The 23,489-nt window shown below is 34.5% G+C and overlaps 1 protein-coding gene across 2 annotated transcripts in view; it reads right to left on the reverse strand.

Annotated features, from left to right (window-relative positions):
- Positions 1–23,489, reverse strand: part of LOC107436632 (uncharacterized) — a 330,656-nt gene that overhangs the window by 45,946 nt on the left and 261,221 nt on the right. For both annotated transcript variants that reach the window (XM_043043999.3, XM_043044000.3), the window contains exon 7: positions 21,509–21,830. In XM_043043999.3, coding sequence (XP_042899933.1) covers positions 21,509–21,830 — 322 coding nt within the window. The remainder of the gene's footprint in view (positions 1–21,508; positions 21,831–23,489) is intronic.

The raw sequence follows: 23,489 nt of genomic DNA on the forward strand, positions 1-23,489 counted from the left end.
CTCACGTAAATTATACGAAATGGAATTGGGTTCGGAATTACCGAGTTGGGAAAAATTTACGGAATTCTTAACTAAAAGATGTCAAGCACTAGAAAATGTAAACAGAAATTCAGGCGAATTTAAACGGGAACCAACCCCGAAATTCAAAACTCTAATGGTGAAAAACGAAAACAAAAATAATTGTTTATTAGGATGCATGGAATCCCACCCTATTTTCAGATGTAAAAAGTTTATCGATTCTAACGCAGATGATAGATTAAAATGTGTTGTAAGGAATAAATTATGCTTTAATTGTCTCGGATTTCACACTATGTCTAAATGTAAGAAAATTCATTTAAAATGTAAATCTTGTAACAAGAATCATAGTACAATGTTACACGGAGCGAACTTTTTCTTCGATAGACAAAATCAAAACAAAAATACGAGTGTGGCGCCAATGAGCAGGGAAGAAAGAAATAATTCAGTTTCGGAACAAGAAGTTACGCAATCACAAATGCAAAATGAAATTAATAACAAACCGCAAGAGGCACCATGTTTATATTCTTTTAATGTAAATAAAAACGTTCTTCTTTCTACAGTGAAAGTTAAAATATTGCAATCGAACGGAAAATATTTGCATTTGACAGGGCTATGCGATTCTGGAAGTATGAAATCTCTTATTACTGAAGAGGCAGCTAATTTATTGGGTTTAAAAAGATCGCGTTGTAGGTCAAATTTAATTGGATTGAAAAATACAGTATTTCCGATCACTGAGAAGATTTATTCGCGTATAAGTAATGATGAGGAATCATTTAGTAAGGAACTCGAATTGTTAATTTTGCCAGAAATAGCCGGAAATGTTCCTTCGGAAGAAATAAATATTTCTAATTTGAATTTACCCGAAAACGTTAAGTACGCTAATCCTAATTTTTATTTACCGCAAAAAATATCGATTCTTTTAGGAGGAGACGTATTTTATGAATTGTTAAAAGGAAATCAAATTCGATTAAGGGGTAATTCTATTATTTTAATTGAAACAGTTTTCGGGTGGATGGTTACAGGTTCGATCCCCTCTACACACCCACATGATTCCAAATGTTATTTCATACAGGACAATGTTGATGAAGGGTTAAATAAATTTTGGGAATTAGAGTCAATTGGGATAGTTCCAAATGATAATACAGATGAGGAAAGTACTGCTTTAGCTCTCTTTAAAAATTCTGTAGATTACAAAGAAGGGAGGTATCAAGTTGGGCTACCATGGAAACATGATTTTAGGGAATTAAACGATAACTTAACTGTAGCCAGAGGACGGCTAGATCATTTGATTAGAAAATTTGAGAGACGCTCAGAACTGTATGAAGATTATCGTGAAATTCTGAAAGACTATGAAAATCAAGGCATCATAGAGAAGGTCCCAAAAGACAAAGTACAAACAGATAAACCGCTATTTTATCTACCATTTTCCATGGTTTACAGAGAATCAGTCAGTTCTAGTAAACGAATAGTTTTTGATGCCAGCTCACATGAAGAAGGTGAACTTTCCTTAAATGACTGTTTATACGCAGGACTTAGCCTAAACCCCCTGATATTTAACATGCTCATATTTTTTCGTTTGAATGCTGTGGTGATCTTGGCAGATATCGAAAAAGCGTTCCTTCAAATATTGTTGAATGAGACAGATCGAAATGCAGTGAGATTTCTTTTTCCAAGTTCGAACCCGGCCATAAGTGAGCAGTATGACATAAATATTTTTAGATTTTGCAGAGTTCTTTTTGGTGTCAACGCTAGTCCCTTCTTGCTTTCTGCCACAATTAAGGAACATATCAAAAAATATCAAGAGTTGCATCCCGCTACGACGAATATGCTCAATGAATGTCTATATGTCGACGACTTCATAGGAGCTCTCGACGACGTGAAATCTGCCTTTCAGATGTCGGACGAAGCCAAGAAAATTATGGCAGAAGCAAGCATGAATCTGTGTAAATGGAGTTCAAACAGCAAGGAACTGGTACAATTATGGAAGGATTGCGGGTTCGAAACCCACCCCATTCATTCGGAAGCCAATCCTATAGCCAATTTACACAAAGTTCTAGGACTGCCATGGCATGTGCATGAAGACTACATCTCTGTAGAACTGAAAGACTTGCTTAAATTCGATGGAAAAGAAAGCATTACTAAAAGAATTGTTTTAAGAACTATCGGAAAACTGTTCGACATATTGGGTTTTCTTAGTCCGTACACAATAAGACTCAAGTGTTTACTCCAAGACTTGTGGCTTAGAAAGTGTCCGTGGGATACGGAACTTCCACCGGACATTCGCCAACAATTTATTCAGTGGAGGTCTGAATTATCGGTCTTTTCAAAATTACAAGTTCCTAGAATGATTCTAGACTCCAGTCTAGATGATGCCAAGGTACTTCAAATTCATGTATTTTCGGATGCCAGCCAAAGAGCATACGGAACAGCAGTGTACCTTAGAGTGAAGTACAGTGACAAAATCACAGTTTATCTTATAGCATCAAAGAGTCGTGTTGCTCCATTAAAGAAACTGACTCTTCCAAAACTAGAACTAATGGGTGCATTACTTGCAACCAGACTCGCAAAAGAAATAGAACAGATTGTAAAACGAAAAGGATCCCCCACAGTTCATTTTTGGACAGATTCCCAGATCGCATTGTTCTGGATCAAAGGACCTCATCATAAATGGAAACAGTTTGTTTCCAATCGAGTGAAAGAGATTCAAGCCCTTAGCAATCCTGAATCTTGGTCACACGTTCCCGGTAAACTTAACATTGCTGACATTCTTACGAGAGGAGTTAGTGCAGAAGTTCTTCTGAAAAATGAGGCCTGGTGGTCAGGTCCCGAGTTTTTAAGAAAAGATGAGATTTCAGTGTTTGAGTGCTCTAATTCCATTGCTGAAAACTCTTACCTTTCAGAGTTAAAAAAAGGTTCCTCTGTTGAAGAGGATATGTGTTTTGCTTTAACTAATCAAAATGTTATGTTTTATAATTACCTACTTAAAATTACCAATAATTTTTCTAAACTTGTTCGTATAGTTTCATATATTTTTAGATTTATCTATAACTGTAAAAATCCAAAGAACAAGGCAGGTAGGTATTTAGATTCTGAAGAATTGAACAAATCCGAAACTTTTCTCTTAAAATTTGCCCAAAGTGAATATTTTGAAGAATTGAATGCTTTAATGAAAGGTGAGAATGTGAAAGGTAAAAGTAAATTGTCTTCTCTTAATTGTTTTATTGATAAAAAGGGCCTTATACGTGTTGGAGGTCGAATTGTAAATTCAAGTGTTAATGATTATACTAAACATCCAATTGTCCTTCCAGCAAAACATCCCTTAACCTATATGATTGTATATTATTTTCATTTGAAATATTTACATGTCGGAGCACAAACTTTGTTGTACTTAATACGTCAAAAATATTGGCCTGTGAACGGCAGAAATTTGTGCAGGTTGGTAATACACAATTGTGTTACGTGCACAAAAAACAAACCAGTTTTAGAGCAACAATTAATGGGTCAGTTACCTAAAGAACGAATCGATCCTTCTCCTCCATTTACCATAACAGGTATTGATTTTTGTGGACCATTTTATATAAAATTTAAAGGACAAAGGAAAGGTGTTTTAAATAAGATATATGTTGCAATTTATGTATGTTTCTGTACTAAATCAATACATTTAGATTTTGTAAGTGACTTAACATCAACAGGATTTATAGCTAGCTTGAAAAGATTTTTTTCTAGGAGAGGTAAGGCCTCTAAAATTTTCACTGACAATGGACGAAATTTCGTGGGTGCAGACGCTGAACTGAAACGGCTTTTCAAAATTATTAATTCACCCGATGAACCTTTGGCTCAATATTTTGCCGAGGAAAAAATTGATTGGCATTATAACCCCCCAAGATCACCAAATTTTGGAGGATTATATGAAGCCGGCGTTAAATCTTTTAAATTCCATCTAAAACGGATAGCGGGAAACTCCAATTTTACTTTGGAAGAATTCATTACAGTTTTAGCAGAGATTGAAGGAGTATTAAACTCCAGGCCATTGACTCCATTGTCAGCTGATTTCGAAAACTTTGATACCCTAACACCTGGGCATTTTCTTATTGGGAGACCCATCACTTCCATTACAGAACCCCAACTTGCAGATATCAATGAAAATAGACTCAGTAAATGGGAAAAGATTTCTAAAATTTCTCAAAAAATTTGGAGACTTTGGAAGAGAGATTATTTAAGTAATCTCCAAGAACGCCACAAATGGCAGTTCAGTAAAGATAATGTTAAAATTGGAACTTTAGTGTTGGTGAAAGAAGAGAATTTACCAGCAACTAAATGGTTAACAGGAAGAATTGAGGAAATATTTAAGGGAAGTGATGGGAAGGTAAGAGTTGTAAATATACGTTTGCCACAAGGCAATATACTTAAAAGATCAGTACGCAACATTTGTATTTTACCTATATATTAATTCTTGTGTTAAAATTTTCATTATAATTGTAAAGTTGAAATTACGTGAATGTATATTTGATGTTTTGTATGAATATTGTCAATTTTTCATTTTATTTTATTATGTAATAAGCATTGTAATTAATAATGATTGGATTTAAACATCCAATCGGCGGGGAGTGTTAAGAATTGCCACGAGGCGGCGCTCATATCATATAACACATTATTATTCAGTTGCCATTCAACTCTAGAACAGAGAACATCTCTGTTACTCAAAATGATCTTGTCAATTTTATGTTATTAAGTTTGTAAATAAATGTTTATGTTTGTTACAGTCCGCTACTTTATAGCTCAATATATCACGAACACTTAACACAATTCAACATTTAAAGTCAAAGGTCAAATTTATCACAAAGTGGACTCATTGCTGCCAATGCCAAACGAAGCGCATAAATGTTTGCAAATCTATTTCATGGGCGGCAAAGATGCGCGCGTAGACGCACGTTGTGAATACAATCACCTCAATTCATTTTTTGCCAAACGCATCGTTGGTGAGCTGGACGCTCTATTGAATGAGCACAATGAATTATTGAAAATATTCAAATCACACTTGCCTAAATTACAAAGTGATCATCACGCTATTGTCATCAGCCCTGATAAAACACCTGTTGGAGAGCATATTCGTAGATTCAATGCACCTGTTGTTGACGACGTTGCTGGAATCATGGTTGGCGATCGAACAACTGCACGACAAATCGTGATTCGTAGAAGAAATAATAATCTCCAGTTCATTGCTGAAACACACCGTTCATATGACGCTCTCGAATATCCGCTAATTTTTTGGAAGGGACAAGATGGATATTGCGTAAATATTAAACAATGTGATCCCGCAACAGGTACTTCATTCATTGTGGACTTGAACATTACAAATTAACAAAGAACTACGATACTTGCGATATAATGTACAACAGCTGCGTGCTGAAGAATACATTCACTTGCGAGACGCTATTGTCAGCAGCGCCGATGCCGCCGAAATTGGTAACTCGGTCATTCTACCATCATCGTATATAGGCAGTCCACGTCATATGCAAGAATATATCCTGGATGCTCTGGCTTACGTGCGCGAGTACGGACGACCGTGTTTGTTTATCACGTTCACGTGTAATCCTAAATGGCCAGAGATTACATCATTGCTTTTTCCCGGCCAAAATGCAATACATCGTCATGACATTACAGCACGTGTATTCAGACAAAAGTTAAAGTCTTTAATAAGTTTCATTACGAAATTACAAGTATTTGGTCCTACACGTTGCTGGATGTATTCGGTTGAATGGCAAAAGAGGGGATTACCTCATGCGCACATTTTGATTTGGTTAATCAACAAAATACGTCCTGAAGAAATCGATAGTGTAATTTCTGCGGAAATTCCAAATCCGTCTACTGATCAATTGCTGTTTGATATTGTTACAGTTAACATGATTCATGGCCCATGCGGCAATTTTAATCGTTTATCGCCGTGTATGGCAAATGGAAAATGTACCAAAGGGTTTCCTAAAAATTTCACTAATGATACGATCACAAATGTTGACGGATATCCAATATATCGTCGAAGAAATTCCGATAATGGCGGACAATAGTTTATTAAAAATATCAGCAACATCGACATTGACATTGACAATCGTTGGGTGGTGCCTTATTCACCTCTACTGAGCAAAGCATTCCAAGCTCATATTAATGTAGAGTTTTGTAGTTCAGTGAAGAGCATCAAATATATTTGCAAGTATGTGATAAAAGGCAGTGATATGGCAGTATTTCGAGTTGAAAATAGCAATGTGACTGCCCCTCCAGTGAATAACAACGATGAAATAACGCTGTACCAAATTGGCCGGTACATCAGCTCCAATGAAGCAGTTTGGCGTATCTTTGGTTTCCCAATTCATGAACGGGATCCAACCGTTATTCATTTAGCCGTCCATCTTGAAAACGGTCAGCGCGTATATTTCACGAACGATACAGCGATTGACAGAGCTATAAATCCACCAAAATCTACACTCACCGAATTTTTTGAATTGTGTAATCGTGCTGATGCTTTTGGTGCTTTTGCACGGACATTACTTTACTCAGAAGTACCACACTATTTCATATGGTCTCAAACAAAAAAATGGATACCCCGCAAGCAAGGCACACCGGTTGAAGCATGTCCCGGTTTATTCAAATCAAACGCCTTGGGGAGAGTATTTACAGTCAATCCAAGGCAGACTGAGTGCTTTTATCTTCGACTGTTGTTGGTTAATGTCACCGGCTCATTGTCATTTCGCGATATACGTAAAGTCGATGGGCATCAGCATCCAACGTATAAAGATGCATGTCTTGCACTCGGCTTGCTGGAAGATGACAACCAGTGGGAATGTATGCTTGCTGAAGCAGCATTGAACTGTACTGCTAAGCAAATTCGTGTACTATTCGCTATAGTATTAACTACATGTTTCCCGGGCAGAATAGAAACTTTATGGGATAATCACAAAGATTCGATGACTGATGATATACTGTATCACCATCGCACACGTTGTAACGATCTTACGATAGCATTCAGCGATGCTATGTACAATGAAGCACTGATTGCTATTGAGCATCTTTGCATTACTATTGCCAACTTGCCTCTCAGTCATTTCGGTATGCTTTCGCCAAATCGAAGTGCATCTGATTTTTTAAACAATGACATGAATCGTGAACTTCATTACAATACAGTAGAAATGGCAGCTATTGTGACTCGCAATGTTCCACTGATGAATGAGGAACAAAGGAACATATATGACCGCATTATGCTCGCAGTTTCGGCAGGTCAAGGTGGATTTTTTTTGGAAGCACCAGGTGGAACTGGCAAAACATTTATTATTTCGCTAATTCTCGCTGAAATACGATCAAATAATGGCATCGCGTTGGCCGTTGCATCATCTGGCATTGCGGCAACTTTATTGGATGGAGGCAGAACAGCTCATGCAGTATTTAAGCTGCCACTAAATATTCAAAACAACCCGGACGCAGCGTGCAGCATAAAAAAGCAATCGTCTATGGCCACAGTGTTGAAACACTGTAAAATTATCATCTGGGATGAATGCACAATGGCACACAAACATTCGCTTGAGGCGTTGAATAGGACATTGAAAGATATAAAGAACAATGACAAATTATTTGGCGGCACTCTGCTACTCCTTTCAGGTGATTTCAGGCAAACACTTCCCGTCATTCCGCGTTCAACGTACGCTGATGAGATCAATGCTTGCTTGAAATCATCTCCACTGTGGTATAATGTTAAAAAAGTTCAACTAACAGTAAATATGCGAGTCCAAATGCTTCAGGATCCATCTGCTGAAACATTCTCAAAACAATTGCTAGATATCGGTGATGGAAAAGTTACCAAGGATGAGACAGGATGCATAAAATTACCGGAGGATTTCTGCACAATCATTGATTCAAAAGATGCTCTCATTAACCTTATATTTCCCGATTTACACACGCAATACATTAATCATGAGTGGCTTGCAGAAAGGGCGATTTTAGCAGCAAAAAATGTGGACGTCAACGAATTGAATCTGAAAATACAACAGTTGTTGCCAGGTAACATGGTGACATACAAATCCGTTGATGCAGTTTGCGATCCTATGGAAGCTGCATATTTTCCAACAGAGTTTTTAAATTCATTGGATTTACCAGGCATGCCACCGCATAATTTAGTACTTAAAGTTGGATCTCCTGTTATTTTGCTTCGTAATTTGAACCCACCACAGCTGTGCAACGGCACGCGATTGGTCGTTAAAAAATTAATGAACAACGTTATCGAAGTCATTATTTTAAATGGAAAATTCCGGGGTGAAAGTGTATTACTTCCACGAATCCCTATTATACCCACAGATTTGCCAATTCAATTTAAACGCATTCAATTCCCCATTAGATTGGCATTTGCAATGACTATTAATAAATCTCAAGGCCAAACAATGTCTGTTTGTGGCTTAGATTTGAGCACACCATGTTTTTCACACGGACAATTATACGTGGCATGCTCTCGAGTGCGTAAACCATCCAGTTTATTTGTGTTAGCAAAAGACGGAATGACAAAAAATATTGTACACTCCATTGCACTAAGAGATTAATATTGTTTACTAATATTTTCAGAATTAGTTGTATATATAATTTATAAAAAAAAGTTACAATAAATTTAAAAAATTATTATTTGGTGTGTTGTTATTTTCACCTTCCGTCATCGTTCACAGCGCTCCATGCCACTGCCACTCACATACCACATACGCACACACTTACAATAAATAAGCTATATTTTCATACTCTAGAAATAAATCATATGGCAAAACAACGTTTGCCGGGTCAGCTAGTCTATATATATAAAAATCTCTTGTCACAGTTTTAGTGGTTAAACTCCTCCTAAACGGCTGGATCAATTTTGATGAAATTTTATATGTATATTCAGTAGGTATGAGAATAGGTTTATAACTAATTTTTTTTTCATTTTTTGGACAGATTTAACGTATATTTTAAATATATCTTTATTTAATCATATTCCAATCCAAACTAGACATAGAAACCTGATAAATCAAAAAGTTATATTCACGCACGTTGCAACAATTCACTTTAAACTCTAATACTTATGCTCGCCCTTAAAAGAAGAGCATCAAATATATTTGCAAGTATGTGAATAAAGGCAGTGATATGACAGTATTTCGAGTTGAAAATACCAATGTGACCGCTTTTCCAGTGAATAACAACGACGAAATAACGCTCTACCAAATTGGCCGGTACATCAGCTCCAATGAAGCTGTTTGTCGCAACTTTGGATTCCCTATTCATGATCCTACCGTTAGTCATTTAGCCGTCCATCTTGAAAACGGTCAGCGCGTATATTTCACGAACGAGACAGCGATTGACAGAGCTATAAATCCACCAAGAACTACACTCACCGAATTTTTTTGAATTGTGTAATCGTGCGGATGCGTTTGATGCCTTTGCACAGACATTACTCTGTTCAGAAGTACCACACTATTTCACATGGGCTCAAGCAAAAAGAAATGGACTTCCCGCAAGCAAGGCACACCGATGAAGGCCGTTGTCCCGGTTTATTCAAATCAAACGCCTTGGGGGAGAGCATTTACAGTCAATCCAAGGCAGACTTAGTGCTTTTATCTTCGAATGTTGTTGGTTAATGTCACCGGCTCATTGTCATTTCAAGATATACGTAAAGTCGATGGACATCAGCATCCAACGTATAAAGATTCATGCCTTGCACTCGGCTTGCTGGAAGACGACAACCAGGTAGAATTTTATTTCTTTATTTCAATTAGTAGCAAAATGTATGCTTTCTATATATTCCTTGCATTTATAAACTTAATTTATTATCTTTTTGATCCATTACTATTTTTAAAAAAATTAAGCATATATATTAATATGTAATACTATTGTAGAAGTACGCATAAGCTTGATTTAAATACAGCGAATATTTCTGTCTAAAATTATAATTTAAATTCCGCTTAACTACCGCAGGGTAAAATCATCCTCAAAAGGATTAAAAGTTGGCAGGTTTGCAATAAGCAGTATCTCACTTCTCACGCAGTTTTCGGAAAAATTTCGGCCATTATTATTGTTTGTACATCGAACGCCGTTGTGACGTTTACAATTATCATTTCCGTGTAATTATTATTAATTTGCAGTGCTGTAAATATTAATAATAATTATTAATATTAAGAGTATTTCTACTGTATTATTCTGAAGGCAAAATATTGTGAAAGGTAGGTTAAGTAATAAAAGATAAATAAACACATTACTACTATGCTGTTTTTCATCATACGTTTACAAATATTATTTTACTATTTAAGTGTTATTCTCAAGTAAATTTTTATTAATTTATTATTCTGCAGAGCTGTCATTATTCATTCCTATTTTATAAATAATTGATACAATTATTGTTTTTAAGAGTAATTCTGCTCTGTTATTTCAAAAGAGAAATATCATGAAAAGTATGTTAAATTAAAAAAGTGTGTGTGTACTTATGTATATGCGTTAGAAGTTATAGTTTTTTGGCGTATGGAAAAAAATTTAAAATAATAAAAATGCTGTAATGATCAAATATAAATATTAAAATCAATCAAAAAGGTATTATTTAAGTAAAAATATATATTTTTAATTAATTTCATTCTATGGCTAACTTTATCCTGTCGTTTTCTGCGCGCGCAGCTCACAAAGTTTACTCTCATCCAAACGCTCCAAAAGAATTATAACGCTCCAAAAGAATTATAGAATAAGAATTATAACTTAAATAAAATAAAAATAAATACATAATACTTTTTTTCATCATTAAGTAATTTAATTTTTTTTTAACAGCAAACAATGCCAAAACGACGTAGAGGGGCTTCTTTGGGTCGTAAAACATGTCAAGCTACATTCATGCAGAATGTAAGAGCCGAAAGAAACGCAGAACAAATCCAGCAAGACAATACTGATGCACGTGAGAGCATGGCACGATTGCATCAAGTAGAATCAAAAGATGCACGAGCTGACCGAAATGAAGAAAGAAGATTGGAACAAAGACGATCGCGCCGACTCACATTTAACAGACTAAGAGTAAATGAACAACAACGCCAACAGGCACGTCGATCTTTTAACTCTCAGTCTTTCCTGCGCCTAGCATTCGAGTATGAGCCTAATGTTGAATATTATGCTCATTCAAAAGTCATAAATTGGTGCTATGGACAAGGAATGCCTGCATTGCAATGCTCTTAAGTTCAAAAATGAGCCAGCCGGGATGTGTTGCTCATCAGGAAAGGTACAACTACATGTAATTGATACACCACCTGAACCATTAAAGGGTTTACTGTTTGGCACGAATCCAGATTCAAATGTGTTCCTGAAATCAATTCGGACATTCAATTCCTGTTTCCAAATGACATCATTCGGAGCAACAGAAATAGTTAAAAATAATACGGTATATGGTCAACAATTCAATTCAACATTTAAAGTCAAAGGTTAAATTTATCACAAAGTGGGCTCATTGCTGCCAATGCCAAACGAAGCGCATAAATTTTTGCAAATCTATTTCATGGGCGGCAAAGATGCGCGCGTAGACGCACGTTGTGAATACAATCACCTCAATTCATTTTTTGCCAAACGCATCGTTGGTGAGCTGGACGCTCTATTGAATGAGCACAATGAATTATTGAAAATATTCAAATCACGCTTGCCTAAATTACAAAGTGATCATCCCGCTATTGTCATCAGCCCTGATAAAACACCTGTTGGAGAGCATATTCGTAGATTCAATGCACCTGTTGTTGACGACGTTGCTGGAATCATGGTTGGCGATCGAACAACTGCACGACAAATCGTGATTCGTAGAAGAAATAATAATCTCCAGTTCATTGCTGAAACACACCGTTCATATGACGCTCTCGAATATCCGCTAATTTTTTGGAAGGGACAAGATGGATATTGCGTAAATATTAAACAATGTGATCCCGCAACAGGTACTTCATTCATTGTGGACTTGAACATTACAAATTAACAAAGAACTACGATACTTGCGATATAATGTACAACAGCTGCGTGCTGAAGAATACATTCACTTGCGAGACGCTATTGTCAGCAGCGCCGATGCCGCCGAAATTGGTAACTCGGTCATTCTACCATCATCGTATATAGGCAGTCCACGTGCGCGAGTACGGACGACCGTGTTTGTTTATCACGTTCACGTGTAATCCTAAATGGCCAGAGATTACATCATTGCTTTTTCCCGGCCAAAATGCAATACATCGTCATGACATTACAGCACGTGTATTCAGACAAAAGTTAAAGTCTTTAATAAGTTTCATTACGAAATTACAAGTATTTGGTCCTACACGTTGCTGGATGTATTCGGTTGAATGGCAAAAGAGGGGATTACCTCATGCGCACATTTTGATTTGGTTAATCAACAAAATACGTCCTGAAGAAATCGATAGTGTAATTTCTGCGGAAATTCCAAATCCGTCTACTGATCAATTGCTGTTTGATATTGTTACAGTTAACATGATTCATGGCCCATGCGGCAATTTTAATCGTTTATCGCCGTGTATGGTAAATGGAAAATGTACCAAAGGGTTTCCTAAAAATTTCACTAACGATACGATCACAAATGTTGACGGATATCCAATATATCGTCGAAGAAATTCCGATAATGGCGGACAATCGTTTATTAAAAATATCAGCAACATCGACATTGACATTGACAATCGTTGGGTGGTGCCTTATTCACCTCTACTGAGCAAAACATTCCAAGCTCATATTAATGTAGAGTTTTGTAGTTCAGTGAAGAGCATCAAATATATTTGCAAGTATGTGAATAAAGGCAGTGATATGGCAGTATTTCGAGTTGAAAATACCAATGTGACTGCCCCTCCAGTGAATAACAACGATGAAATAACGCTGTACCAAATTGGCCGGTACATCAGCTCCAATGAAGCAGTTTGGCGTATCTTTGGTTTCCCAATTCATGAACGGGATCCAACCGTTATTCATTTAGCCGTCCATCTTGAAAACGGTCAGCGCGTATATTTCACGAACGAGACAGCGATTGACAGAGCTATAAATCCACCAAAAACTACACTCACCGAATTTTTTGAATTGTGTAATCGTGCTGATGCTTTTGGTGCTTTTGCACGGACATTACTTTACTCAGAAGTACCACACTATTTCATATGGTCTCAAACAAAAAAATGGATACCCCGCAAGCAAGGCACACCGGTTGAAGCATGTCCCGGTTTATTCAAATCAAACGCCTTGGGGAGAGTATTTACAGTCAATCCAAGGCAGACTGAGTGCTTTTATCTTCGACTGTTGTTGGTTAATGTCGCCGGCTCATTGTCATTTCGCGATATACGTAAAGTCGATGGGCATCAGCATCCAACGTATAAAGATGCATGCCTTGCACTCGGCTTGCTGGAAGATGACAACCAGTGGGAATGTATGCTTGCTGAAGCAGCATTGAACTGTACTGCTAAGCAAATTCGTGTACTATTCGCTATAGTATTAACTACATGTTTCCCGGGCAGAATAGAAACTTTATGGGATAATCACAAAGATTCGATGACTGATGATATACTGTATCACCATCGCACACGTTGTAACGATCTAACGATAGCATTCAGCGATGCTGTGTACAATGAAGCACTGATTGCTATTGAGGATCTTTGCATTACTATTGCCAACTTGCCTCTCAGTCATTTCGGTATGCTTTCGCCAAATCGAAGTGCATCTGATTTTCTAAACAATGACATGAATCGTGAACTTCATTACAATACAGTAGAAATGGCAGCTATTGTGACTCGCAATGTTCCACTGATGAATGAGGAACAAAGGAACATATATGACCGCATTATGCTCGCAGTTTCGGCAGGTCAAGGTGGATTTTTTTTTGGAAGCACCAGGTGGAACTGGCAAAACATTTATTATTTCGCTAATTCTCGCTGAAATACGATCAAATAATGGCATCGCGTTGGCCGTTGCATCATCTGGCATTGCGGCAACTTTATTGGATGGAGGCAGAACAGCTCATTCAGTATTTAAGCTGCCACTAAATATTCAAAACAACCCGGACGCAGCGTGCAGCATAAAAAAGCAATCGTCTATGGCCACAGTGTTGAAACACTGTAAAATTATCATCTGGGATGAATGCACAATGGCACACAAACATTCGCTTGAGGCGTTGAATAGGACATTGAAAGATATAAAGAACAATGGCAAATTATTTGGCGGCACTCTGCTACTCCTTTCAGGTGATTTCAGGCAAACACTTCCCGTCATTCCGCGTTCAACGTACGCTGATGAGATCAATGCTTGCTTGAAATCATCTCCACTGTGGTATAATGTTGAAAAAGTTCAACTAACAGTAAATATGCGAGTCCAAATGCTTCAGGATCCATCTGCTGAAACATTCTCAAAACAATTGCTAGATATCGGTGATGGAAAAGTTACCAAGGATGAGACAGGATGCATAAAACTACCGGAGGTTTTCTGCACAATCATTGATTCAAAAGATGCTCTTATTAACCTTATATTTCCCGATTTACACACGCAATACATTAATCATGAGTGGCTTGCAGAAAGGGCGATTTTAGCAGCAAAAAATGTGGACGTCAACGAATTGAATCTGAAAATACAACAGTTATTGCCAGGTAACATGGTGACATACAAATCCGTTGATGCAGTTTGCGATCCTATGGAAGCTGCATATTTTCCAACCGAGTTTTTAAATTCATTGGATTTACCAGGCATGCCACCGCATAATTTAGTACTTAAAGTTGGATCTCCTGTTATTTTGCTTCGTAATTTGAACCCACCACAGCTGTGCAACGGCACGCGATTGGTCGTTAAAAAATTAATGAACAACGTTATCGAAGTCATTATTTTAAATGGAAAATTCCGGGGTGAAAGTGTATTACTTCCACGAATCCCTATTATACCCACAGATGTGCCAATTCAATTTAAACGCATTCAATTCCCCATTAGATTGGCATTTGCAATGACTATTAATGAATCTCAAGGCCAAACAATGTCTGTGGCTTAGATTTGAGCACACCATGTTTTTCACACGGACAATTATACGTGGCATACTCTCGAGTGGGTAAACCATCCAGTTTATTTGTGTTAGCAAAAGACGGAATGACAAAAAATATTGTACACTCCATTGCACTAAGAGATTAATATTGTTTACTAATATTTTCAGAATTAGTTGTATATATAATTTATAAAAAAAAGTTACAATAAATTTAAAAAATTATTATTTGGTGTGTTGTTATTTTCACCTTCCGTCATCGTTCACAGCGCTCCATGCCACTGCCACTCACATACCACATACGCACACACTTACAATAAATAAGATATATTTTCATACTCTGGAAATAAATCATATGGCAAAACAACGTTTGCCGGGTCAGCTAGTATATATATATATATATATACAGACCTTCAGAGTTCCTTGCTGGCTACACTGTTAGAGCTTTCATTATAAAGTTACTGCAAAAAAACTGGTGGCGGCAACATGTCCATCCAGTTATTGGTAAAGGTATTACAATAAAGAGCCTTTTTTTATTTTTATAGTTCTAAAAACGGTTACAACTAATATGGTTAAAAAAACCTACTAATACAAAAATACAACCATAAATACAATTTTTTTTAACCATTTACTACTATCATGGTTTTGAAACTGAAAAATAAAAATTTAAATAGACAAAGGAGTTATGTGTTTTGTTAGTTAATAGGTTTTGAGTTGGGTTGTAATTGAGTTTTTTCTTTTTTTTTTTCAAACGAACCGTGTAATGCGGTTGAGTTAGTTTAGCTGGTTTTTTCACTTACTGTGTGAGGTGCGAAATACTATACTTTTTTGTGTTAAGCAGCTTCATGGTGCTGCCATCTATGCGTGAATAAGCGTATCGTGTTCTAATAGTCCAAGGTCACAAATTGGAGAATGCAGGAATGGAAACTCTTCACATGTTGAAAGGAATGGAAGAAATCTGGTATTTTTAACGCTGAGACTAGAACCAGTACCCTCCAGCCAGAATTATAACTGTGATAGAATTCGTTGAATGGATACCATTAGTTGATTCATTGCTGTTTTGTGAGAGTCATACTTTTTTTAGTGCTGATCGTGAGAGCTGTATTAAGTTCGCTGTCGATCGCACCTGTGTTGCCTTTAGCAGTCGAGTGAAAACGTTGTACGTTCTGTGTGATCGAGACTGAGTAGCAACAGTGCGAGGAGGTGGATAATGTCGCAGTCACAAGTAGCAAGTCAACTGTTAAATGTGGATCATCCATCGAGGTAGGCGTGTTCATATCGAAGGGGGCGTTTCAGTCAAGGTAGGTATGTTCACATCACGTTCGAAGGACACACAGGTGGGGAGAGTAGATGTCGACAATGCCAACCTTCATCTATGAAAAGGTACCCGACCATAAAATCGAGTTAACATGTCTTATATACTAGTTATTTGGAATTACATTTTTGTAGTAGTAGACACACTACAAAAGCATTTAATAAACGCTTTTTCTCACAATTTATTGTTTGGATAACATCTTATTTATGGTTAGTTGACTTATTTGTTTGAATAAGATAAAATAACAATTAAATAAATTGTTATTCAACCATTTCTTCCGAGAAATGTCTACCAGTGTAGATACAATTAGATAATCTAAGTATTGATTACTTTTGTTTTTATTGAAAAATTAAAAATAAGAAATTGTTAATGAAGGACACTAATAGAAAAAGTTAGATTTGATAGGTTTGTTAATCGTAAGCTGGTTGATCCCATAAATACGTAACCACACTATTAACGATTTTATCTAAATAGAAAAATGGGGACTAGGTATAATAATGCAGCCATGAACTATTAGATGAGAACCTTTCCTGTGTCATCTGGACAAAGATTGAGAATTCAATGTTCTAATCACAAAAATTAGATAAAAAGAGAAGTTGACTAAAAACGATATAAATCATTATCGATTTTGCACAACTCGGGATTCAGTTCTAGGAATGCGTCCGTTACAATTACCAAGCATTTCGGTGTTCTCATAGAGCCAGACATTAAATTTTACCATATTCTGGTATTTTTACCATACATTTTCTTCACTGCAGAGAAAATTTTTAAAAAAATCTTATGAAACTTTTTTGCAAAATTTAAGCAAAAATAATGGGCTTGATTACTTTAGTATTTATATAGAATTAATTTTAGATAAAAATTAGTTCATACTAACTTCCAAAAAAAAAAGCATTCCAGAAATTAGCTCAATTTTAGAGACCAATGAGGAAAAGGGCAATGCGGCCAATGCCAATGAGACCAACATCAGACAAACATTTTAAAAGTATAGCTTTCCAAATACCTAATAAACGTCAACAAAAATCAATAAATATTTTCTTCAAGAAGCAAATTCCTCAAAATAACCTAATATTTTTGACAAACTGTAAGATAGTTTTTCGTGAGTAGGTTTTATAAAATTGAATTTTAAGGCATACTGTACGCATATGACTTTATTTTTAGAAATTATTATTTTTTCGTTTTTTTCCTTCAAAAATATAGCTAGCAAAATTTCTATAAATCTATATTTTCTAAGATATATATAAAAGTCGAAATATTACATTTTCTACCCAATTTCAATCACTTTCAAAACATCAAATTCATATTTTTTATTTTTTTCATATATTCCCACTTCCCCAATATCAATAACTGCCATTACAATAATTGTTGATAAAATATTTTCTTTTCAGAGATCAAAATGTTTTCTTTAATAGCCATATTTCTTTTAAGAAAGCGATATTTTTTGTCTCAAAGTTATATGAAAAGATTTATTTTATGTATAACTTTAAAATATTATCTAAGGCAAATCGTTCTTTTTTAGCCCGCAGATGTTTCTTTTAAAAGCCTTCAGCATATCGAAAAGATATATCGTTATATATTAAATTGCGATTACCGACGATTTATCTTGGTCTTAAAAAGCCCCAAGCATAAATTTTGAACCTAAAACTTTTTAAGTAAAATAGTGTTTTATATCATTCTTTTTAAAATATTTTGCTAGTTACGCTTCCCTTCCATATTTAACTTTCAAATTCACTGCTGAATTATTCAAATTTTTCATATTTATACGACAAACTTCTGTAATATTTCTTAAGTCAAGCATCCAAGTATTTTATTTCAAGTAAAGTGGAGGGGGGGGGGTGCACTTTCCGAAATATATTCCTTATCATGGGGCGTGTTGAATATTTTAAACTCTTGTGCGAACAAGTTTTCTCTTTATTTATACAATTATCTGCTGAGACAAAGCAGGATAAATCTGTTGATAAAAGTATAAAATTATTGATAAGTTGTTCTTTTATCGAGCTAATGTAATAATTTATTTGCTGATAATATAATTTGTCTGCAGATTAAAACCTACAGTTTCAATTTTAAGAACAAAATTTGCGTAGATATTTGCATACCACATAATCCTATTACTGCAACATAAAAGGAAAATATTATTTTATGTAAAGAAGGAGTGAATTTAAATATTAAGAATAAAGAAATATTTCATTATATATATATATATATATATATATATATATATATATATATATATATATATATATATATATATATATATATATATATATATATATATATATATATATATATATATATATATATATATATATATATATATATATATATATATGGTAAAATATTTTACAAACTATTTTATATTTTTTTATAATTCAATTCTTGTACTAATTGCATAAAATTTTTTTAACTGATTAATCCCTTTTATCTTATTATTTTCAAGAAATTGATCATCAAATTGCCTATTTTTTTTCAAGAAAATTAAATAAAAATAGGTGTTTGTACAATATATGTATTCATTTTTGCTCTTTAGAATTTATTTTAGCTAGAAATTTACAACTCCATATGTCCATGCAACTCTGACTCCATAATTACATAATTTTAACAAATGTTTTATCACCAAACACAAACCACGTGTATTCACTAGGAGCATATGTAGCTGAGCTAATAGTACGAAATACATATCACAAATGCATATATTTGGATAGTGCTGATATATAATTTAAAATAAACTAACTTAGTTACATTAAAAACAACCTGGTGCAGCCATCTAGTGTGTAAAATGAGAAATAAAAAAATTCCGGGAACACCAGAGATGGATATATTTAAATCTTTTTAGTGCATTACTTTCAAAGGCTCTCGCCCGGAAATATCACAGACACGAGAATTAGGAGACGAAAGGTCACCCCGTGATTTTGACGTGAGCGAAAGGGAAGGGGTTAATATATCAGTTGCAGTCCCTTTAAAAAAATGCAGAAAATGAATAAATGAATATACTTCCAATGATGGTTAAAACAACTTTTTACTGTTTAGCAAATTTCAAATTTTTCTGTTCAAGCAATTTTTACAACCTCAAGTAAATAACTATCAACCGTTTAAACTAGTATGTCTAGTAAAGTATTGTTATGTTTCAAACGTAATTAAATTACAAATTCTGGTTTGTTAAAAGCATGGGGATTCAGTTTAAGCTACTACAAACAGAAATGAGAGTTAGACCACATCACGGCAAATTAAGATCTGCATAGCAACCTTTAGCCAAAATGTCTTCATATGCTACCTGGGTTCCTTCCATAATATTGACAAGCTGTTCATGCGGATTTGCAGCACAGGTACTTTTACTTATCTAAATTACCTTTTGTTAAAATTACGTTTCATAGTATTGTTAAAACCATAGCGTACTGATATTTGAGTACTCACATGTAAGTAGGCCTAGGTCAAAGAATTTCGAATCGGCACAAAAATAGCAGTTCATAAATTAATAATTTGGAGACCTATTTAGCAAACTGGATAAATTTGTCAATATTGTGTATAAACAAATATTAGAAATTATCTATTTCTAAATTCTCCATTAATTTTTATGATGTTTTTATTATTTCAGTGAATATACATATACAAAAAATATATTAATAGTTTCTTCAGAAAAATTCATTTCCTTTGGAGTTTCTTCAGAAAAATTCATTTTCTTTAGAGTTTCTTCAGAAAAATTAATTTTCCTTAAGAGTTTCTTCAGAAATCTTCAGATATTTTGAAGATTTTACTTTTTTTGAAAAAAATGTTACTACACTTATCTTAAATATTTTATAGTCATTTTGAAGACAACTCTTGCTTTAAATATCTGCAGATTTTGTCTGCAAAACGCCAACGATAAGTCACAAGCATTATGAATTAGCAAAAGAAAGTGAAATATTTTTCAGATTCAGCAGGACTGCAAATGTTTTTTTTAGCATGCATGTTAATTTTTTCTAATTTGACTTCCTAGAACAAAAATACTAATATAATTAATATGAGTGAAAAGATTAAACTTTCTATAGTTGGTTTTAATAAGTCTGATGATTATAAAATATGCTATTTCCTGGGATATTAAAAATACACACAACGCAAGTGCGTTGTGTGTATTTTTATGTTGTTTTTTTCAATATAAGAAAAAAAACATGAAAATCTATCACAAAAAATAACATAACAAGAAAATTAGATATATTAATGTAAAATGCAATATATTTTTAAACCAATGTGTGCAAGCAGAAGTTTCTCAAGAAAAATAATGAAAATTTGTGTTTTTTCAAGCTTTCTGAAGAAAATACCATTCTAAAAGTCCCCCTTTTTTAGTCTATGTTTTACATAAGGTTTCAACAATTCATTGGGAAGATTTCTGTAGAACATAATGTCTGAAAAAGATCTGAAGCTATTTTGACTCGCTTTTTAAGCATAATTTTGCCGAAAATTAGAGATTTAATCTGAATATTTTATATCTTAATTTAATTCTGATTAATTTTCATAATTTTAAGCCTAAAGATTTCTAATAGTCGTATAAATTGTTGGGAATCTTTGAATTAATAAAAATTGAAGTATTAATAAATGTTTGGGAACACCTTGGAGCTGTACATGTAATTTAGCCGAGGGGGCTAATCTGCCAATCTCATGACCGGCAAAGGGAGGCTCGTTGTCATTACATTATTTACTGTATGATTTGTTGAAAACAAAAATGGAATTTTTTGAGATTTACTCTTCACCAGCTGTCTTACAGTACGTCTGCAAATTCAAACATTTTTCTTACTATAGCATGATGAAACAAAATATTTATAAAATTATACGCTTTCAATGTGAGTAAAATCATAAACCTTTTTGTTAAGCTTAAAAGAGGCTCTTATTGCAAGCAGTTTCCTCTGATAAATATAATCCTTATATTTCATGTAGCTTTGCCGAGCAAAGTAAATATTACTGACATTAAGATGGGAAACATGGCATTCTTTAATAATAGCATGTTTCGAAATGAAATAGAAGTGAAAGTTTAAAATAAAGCAACACACTATCCGTGATTGTGAGCTAGCTTTCTCCATAGACACGCAGAATGTTACCACAGACACGCTCCATAGACACGCAAACAATTACGAAACTTTTTCAAACAGATAAAATGTTACAAACATAGATAGAAGGAAACTTACCATCCATGACTATGAGCTGTTCTGGAAAAATCCCTTGAATAGGTAAATCATTCTGGTCTCTGATCCTAAAAGAAGCATCGTCTTTCCCTAAGTGTGCCGTAATAATGTCCTGAGCGGCACTCTTCCTCAGGCACCGGGCATCCTCACAGTTCGATCTCTGCAGAAAGAGACCCTTATTGTGCTGGGTCACCTCTTCGAATGTCCTGTTGAAGACCATTGTGGGACCCACTAGCCAAGCGGATCGAAATAATCCTTGAGCTTTGGGTGAAGATATCAGAGCCATGATACTCGCTGCACCAGCGTCCGGACCAAAGAGAGTGACCTGGATTTCATAAAAAAATGCTTCAGGTTAGTAACCCTTAAAGATAATTTTTCTAACTGATAGCACAAAAATTACACGCACTTATCAATAATCTTTTCAATTTATATTGAAGAAATTAAAACATTTGTTAATCACGATCAACAAGTGACACACTGACTAGCAAGCATAAGACATACATAGCGGTTTGAGATAATAACTGCCTCTAGGGGAATATCAAAGTTTCAATCAGCGATCTCATTGTACCCCAAAACTAGTTTACTCTTGTTGCTGGCGTTAGCTAAGGCTCATCCACACTGTAAGAAATGGATACTCAAATTTCACGAAACTATCTTCGTTTCTGACGAAACCTTTTCCTGGTATATGCACCGAGCGAACATTTCCTCAAATCAACGAAATAACTATCGCCAACTTTTTCAAAGAAAAGAATTTCGTCAAAAGTAAAGAAATATTTTACTCTTCGGTTTTTCGAAAAAAGAAAAACCACTAGGAGCTCTTGGCGCATTATGGTATCTAAAGCGTGGTACTGTTCCTAACTTTTTTGTAGGCAACCGTAAAGGTGAATCAACGTTGCCCTAACAATACAAGAAAGACAGATTGAACATAGAGATAAATCCTTGCCCGAAGGTTATCAATTGCCCACAATGCACTGAGAGGAGGTTCCAAGTTGAGGAAGCATGTTCGTCATATATTTAAAGAGTTTGCACTTTGTCTCCAGGGCTAAAGAGAAGGGCTAGTTCATTCCGCTCTTAGAGCTGAAGCTACAATTTCTCTCCTCATGACGTCACTGTATACACAGATCTCGAAGATCGCTAGCAAAGATAGGATAACTTTGCATCTTTTTCTCTGATAAATTAGACTTTTTCTGGTTATTAGATTTCAAACTTTACATAATTAACACATTATTTCCGTTCATAAACATAGTTCAAAAAAACTTTCTTGGCCATTATATTAAAAAAATACCATTTTAAACTTACAAAAATATTCTACTAGTTAGAGAAAATGACACTATAAATATTTTATTTTAAAAAGTTCAGTTTTAACTTTAGTTATTAAGAAAAGCATATATCGACACTTTTTTTATCTACGTAATCTTTGATAACTATAAATTGGGTTAAATTTAGAATCCTGATTTTTAAAATATGCCGTTAATAGCAATTTGTTCATACTTAATCATTAGGAAACATCAACCTTAAATGCTTACTACTGAAACAAAATAATAATTTAGGTACATAATGATATTTGAAATTTTACAATTGTTTATAGATATTTAAATTTAGGAGAATATAATTTATAGATATTTAATTTTAAGAGAATATAATTTATAGATATTTAATTTTAAGAGAATATAATTAAAAAAAATTATAAATATTTAGAATAACTACATTAAAAAATATGTTATGAAATTAGGAGAATTTTAACTATATACTATATATTTTATTTATGCTTTTTATTTACGTTTTAATTTTCTTTGACTTTACCCATTTTTAATTTTTTCACCTGCTTTCTTTTTGAAGTAACGAGAAGCGGTTTCTATTTAGATATGAATTTTTATAAAAGTTCTTAACGATAGAATAAACGTATTGCTGTTTTATATTAACTGTGTCATTTCGTTTGCAATTAATTGAATCTATTCTTTACATAGTTGTTCATTTACTTTAG

This window comes from Parasteatoda tepidariorum, chromosome 2 (genome assembly GCF_982258835.1).
Source record: "Parasteatoda tepidariorum strain Cologne lab strain chromosome 2, Ptep-v5.0, whole genome shotgun sequence".
Taxonomy (NCBI): domain Eukaryota; kingdom Metazoa; phylum Arthropoda; class Arachnida; order Araneae; family Theridiidae; genus Parasteatoda; species Parasteatoda tepidariorum.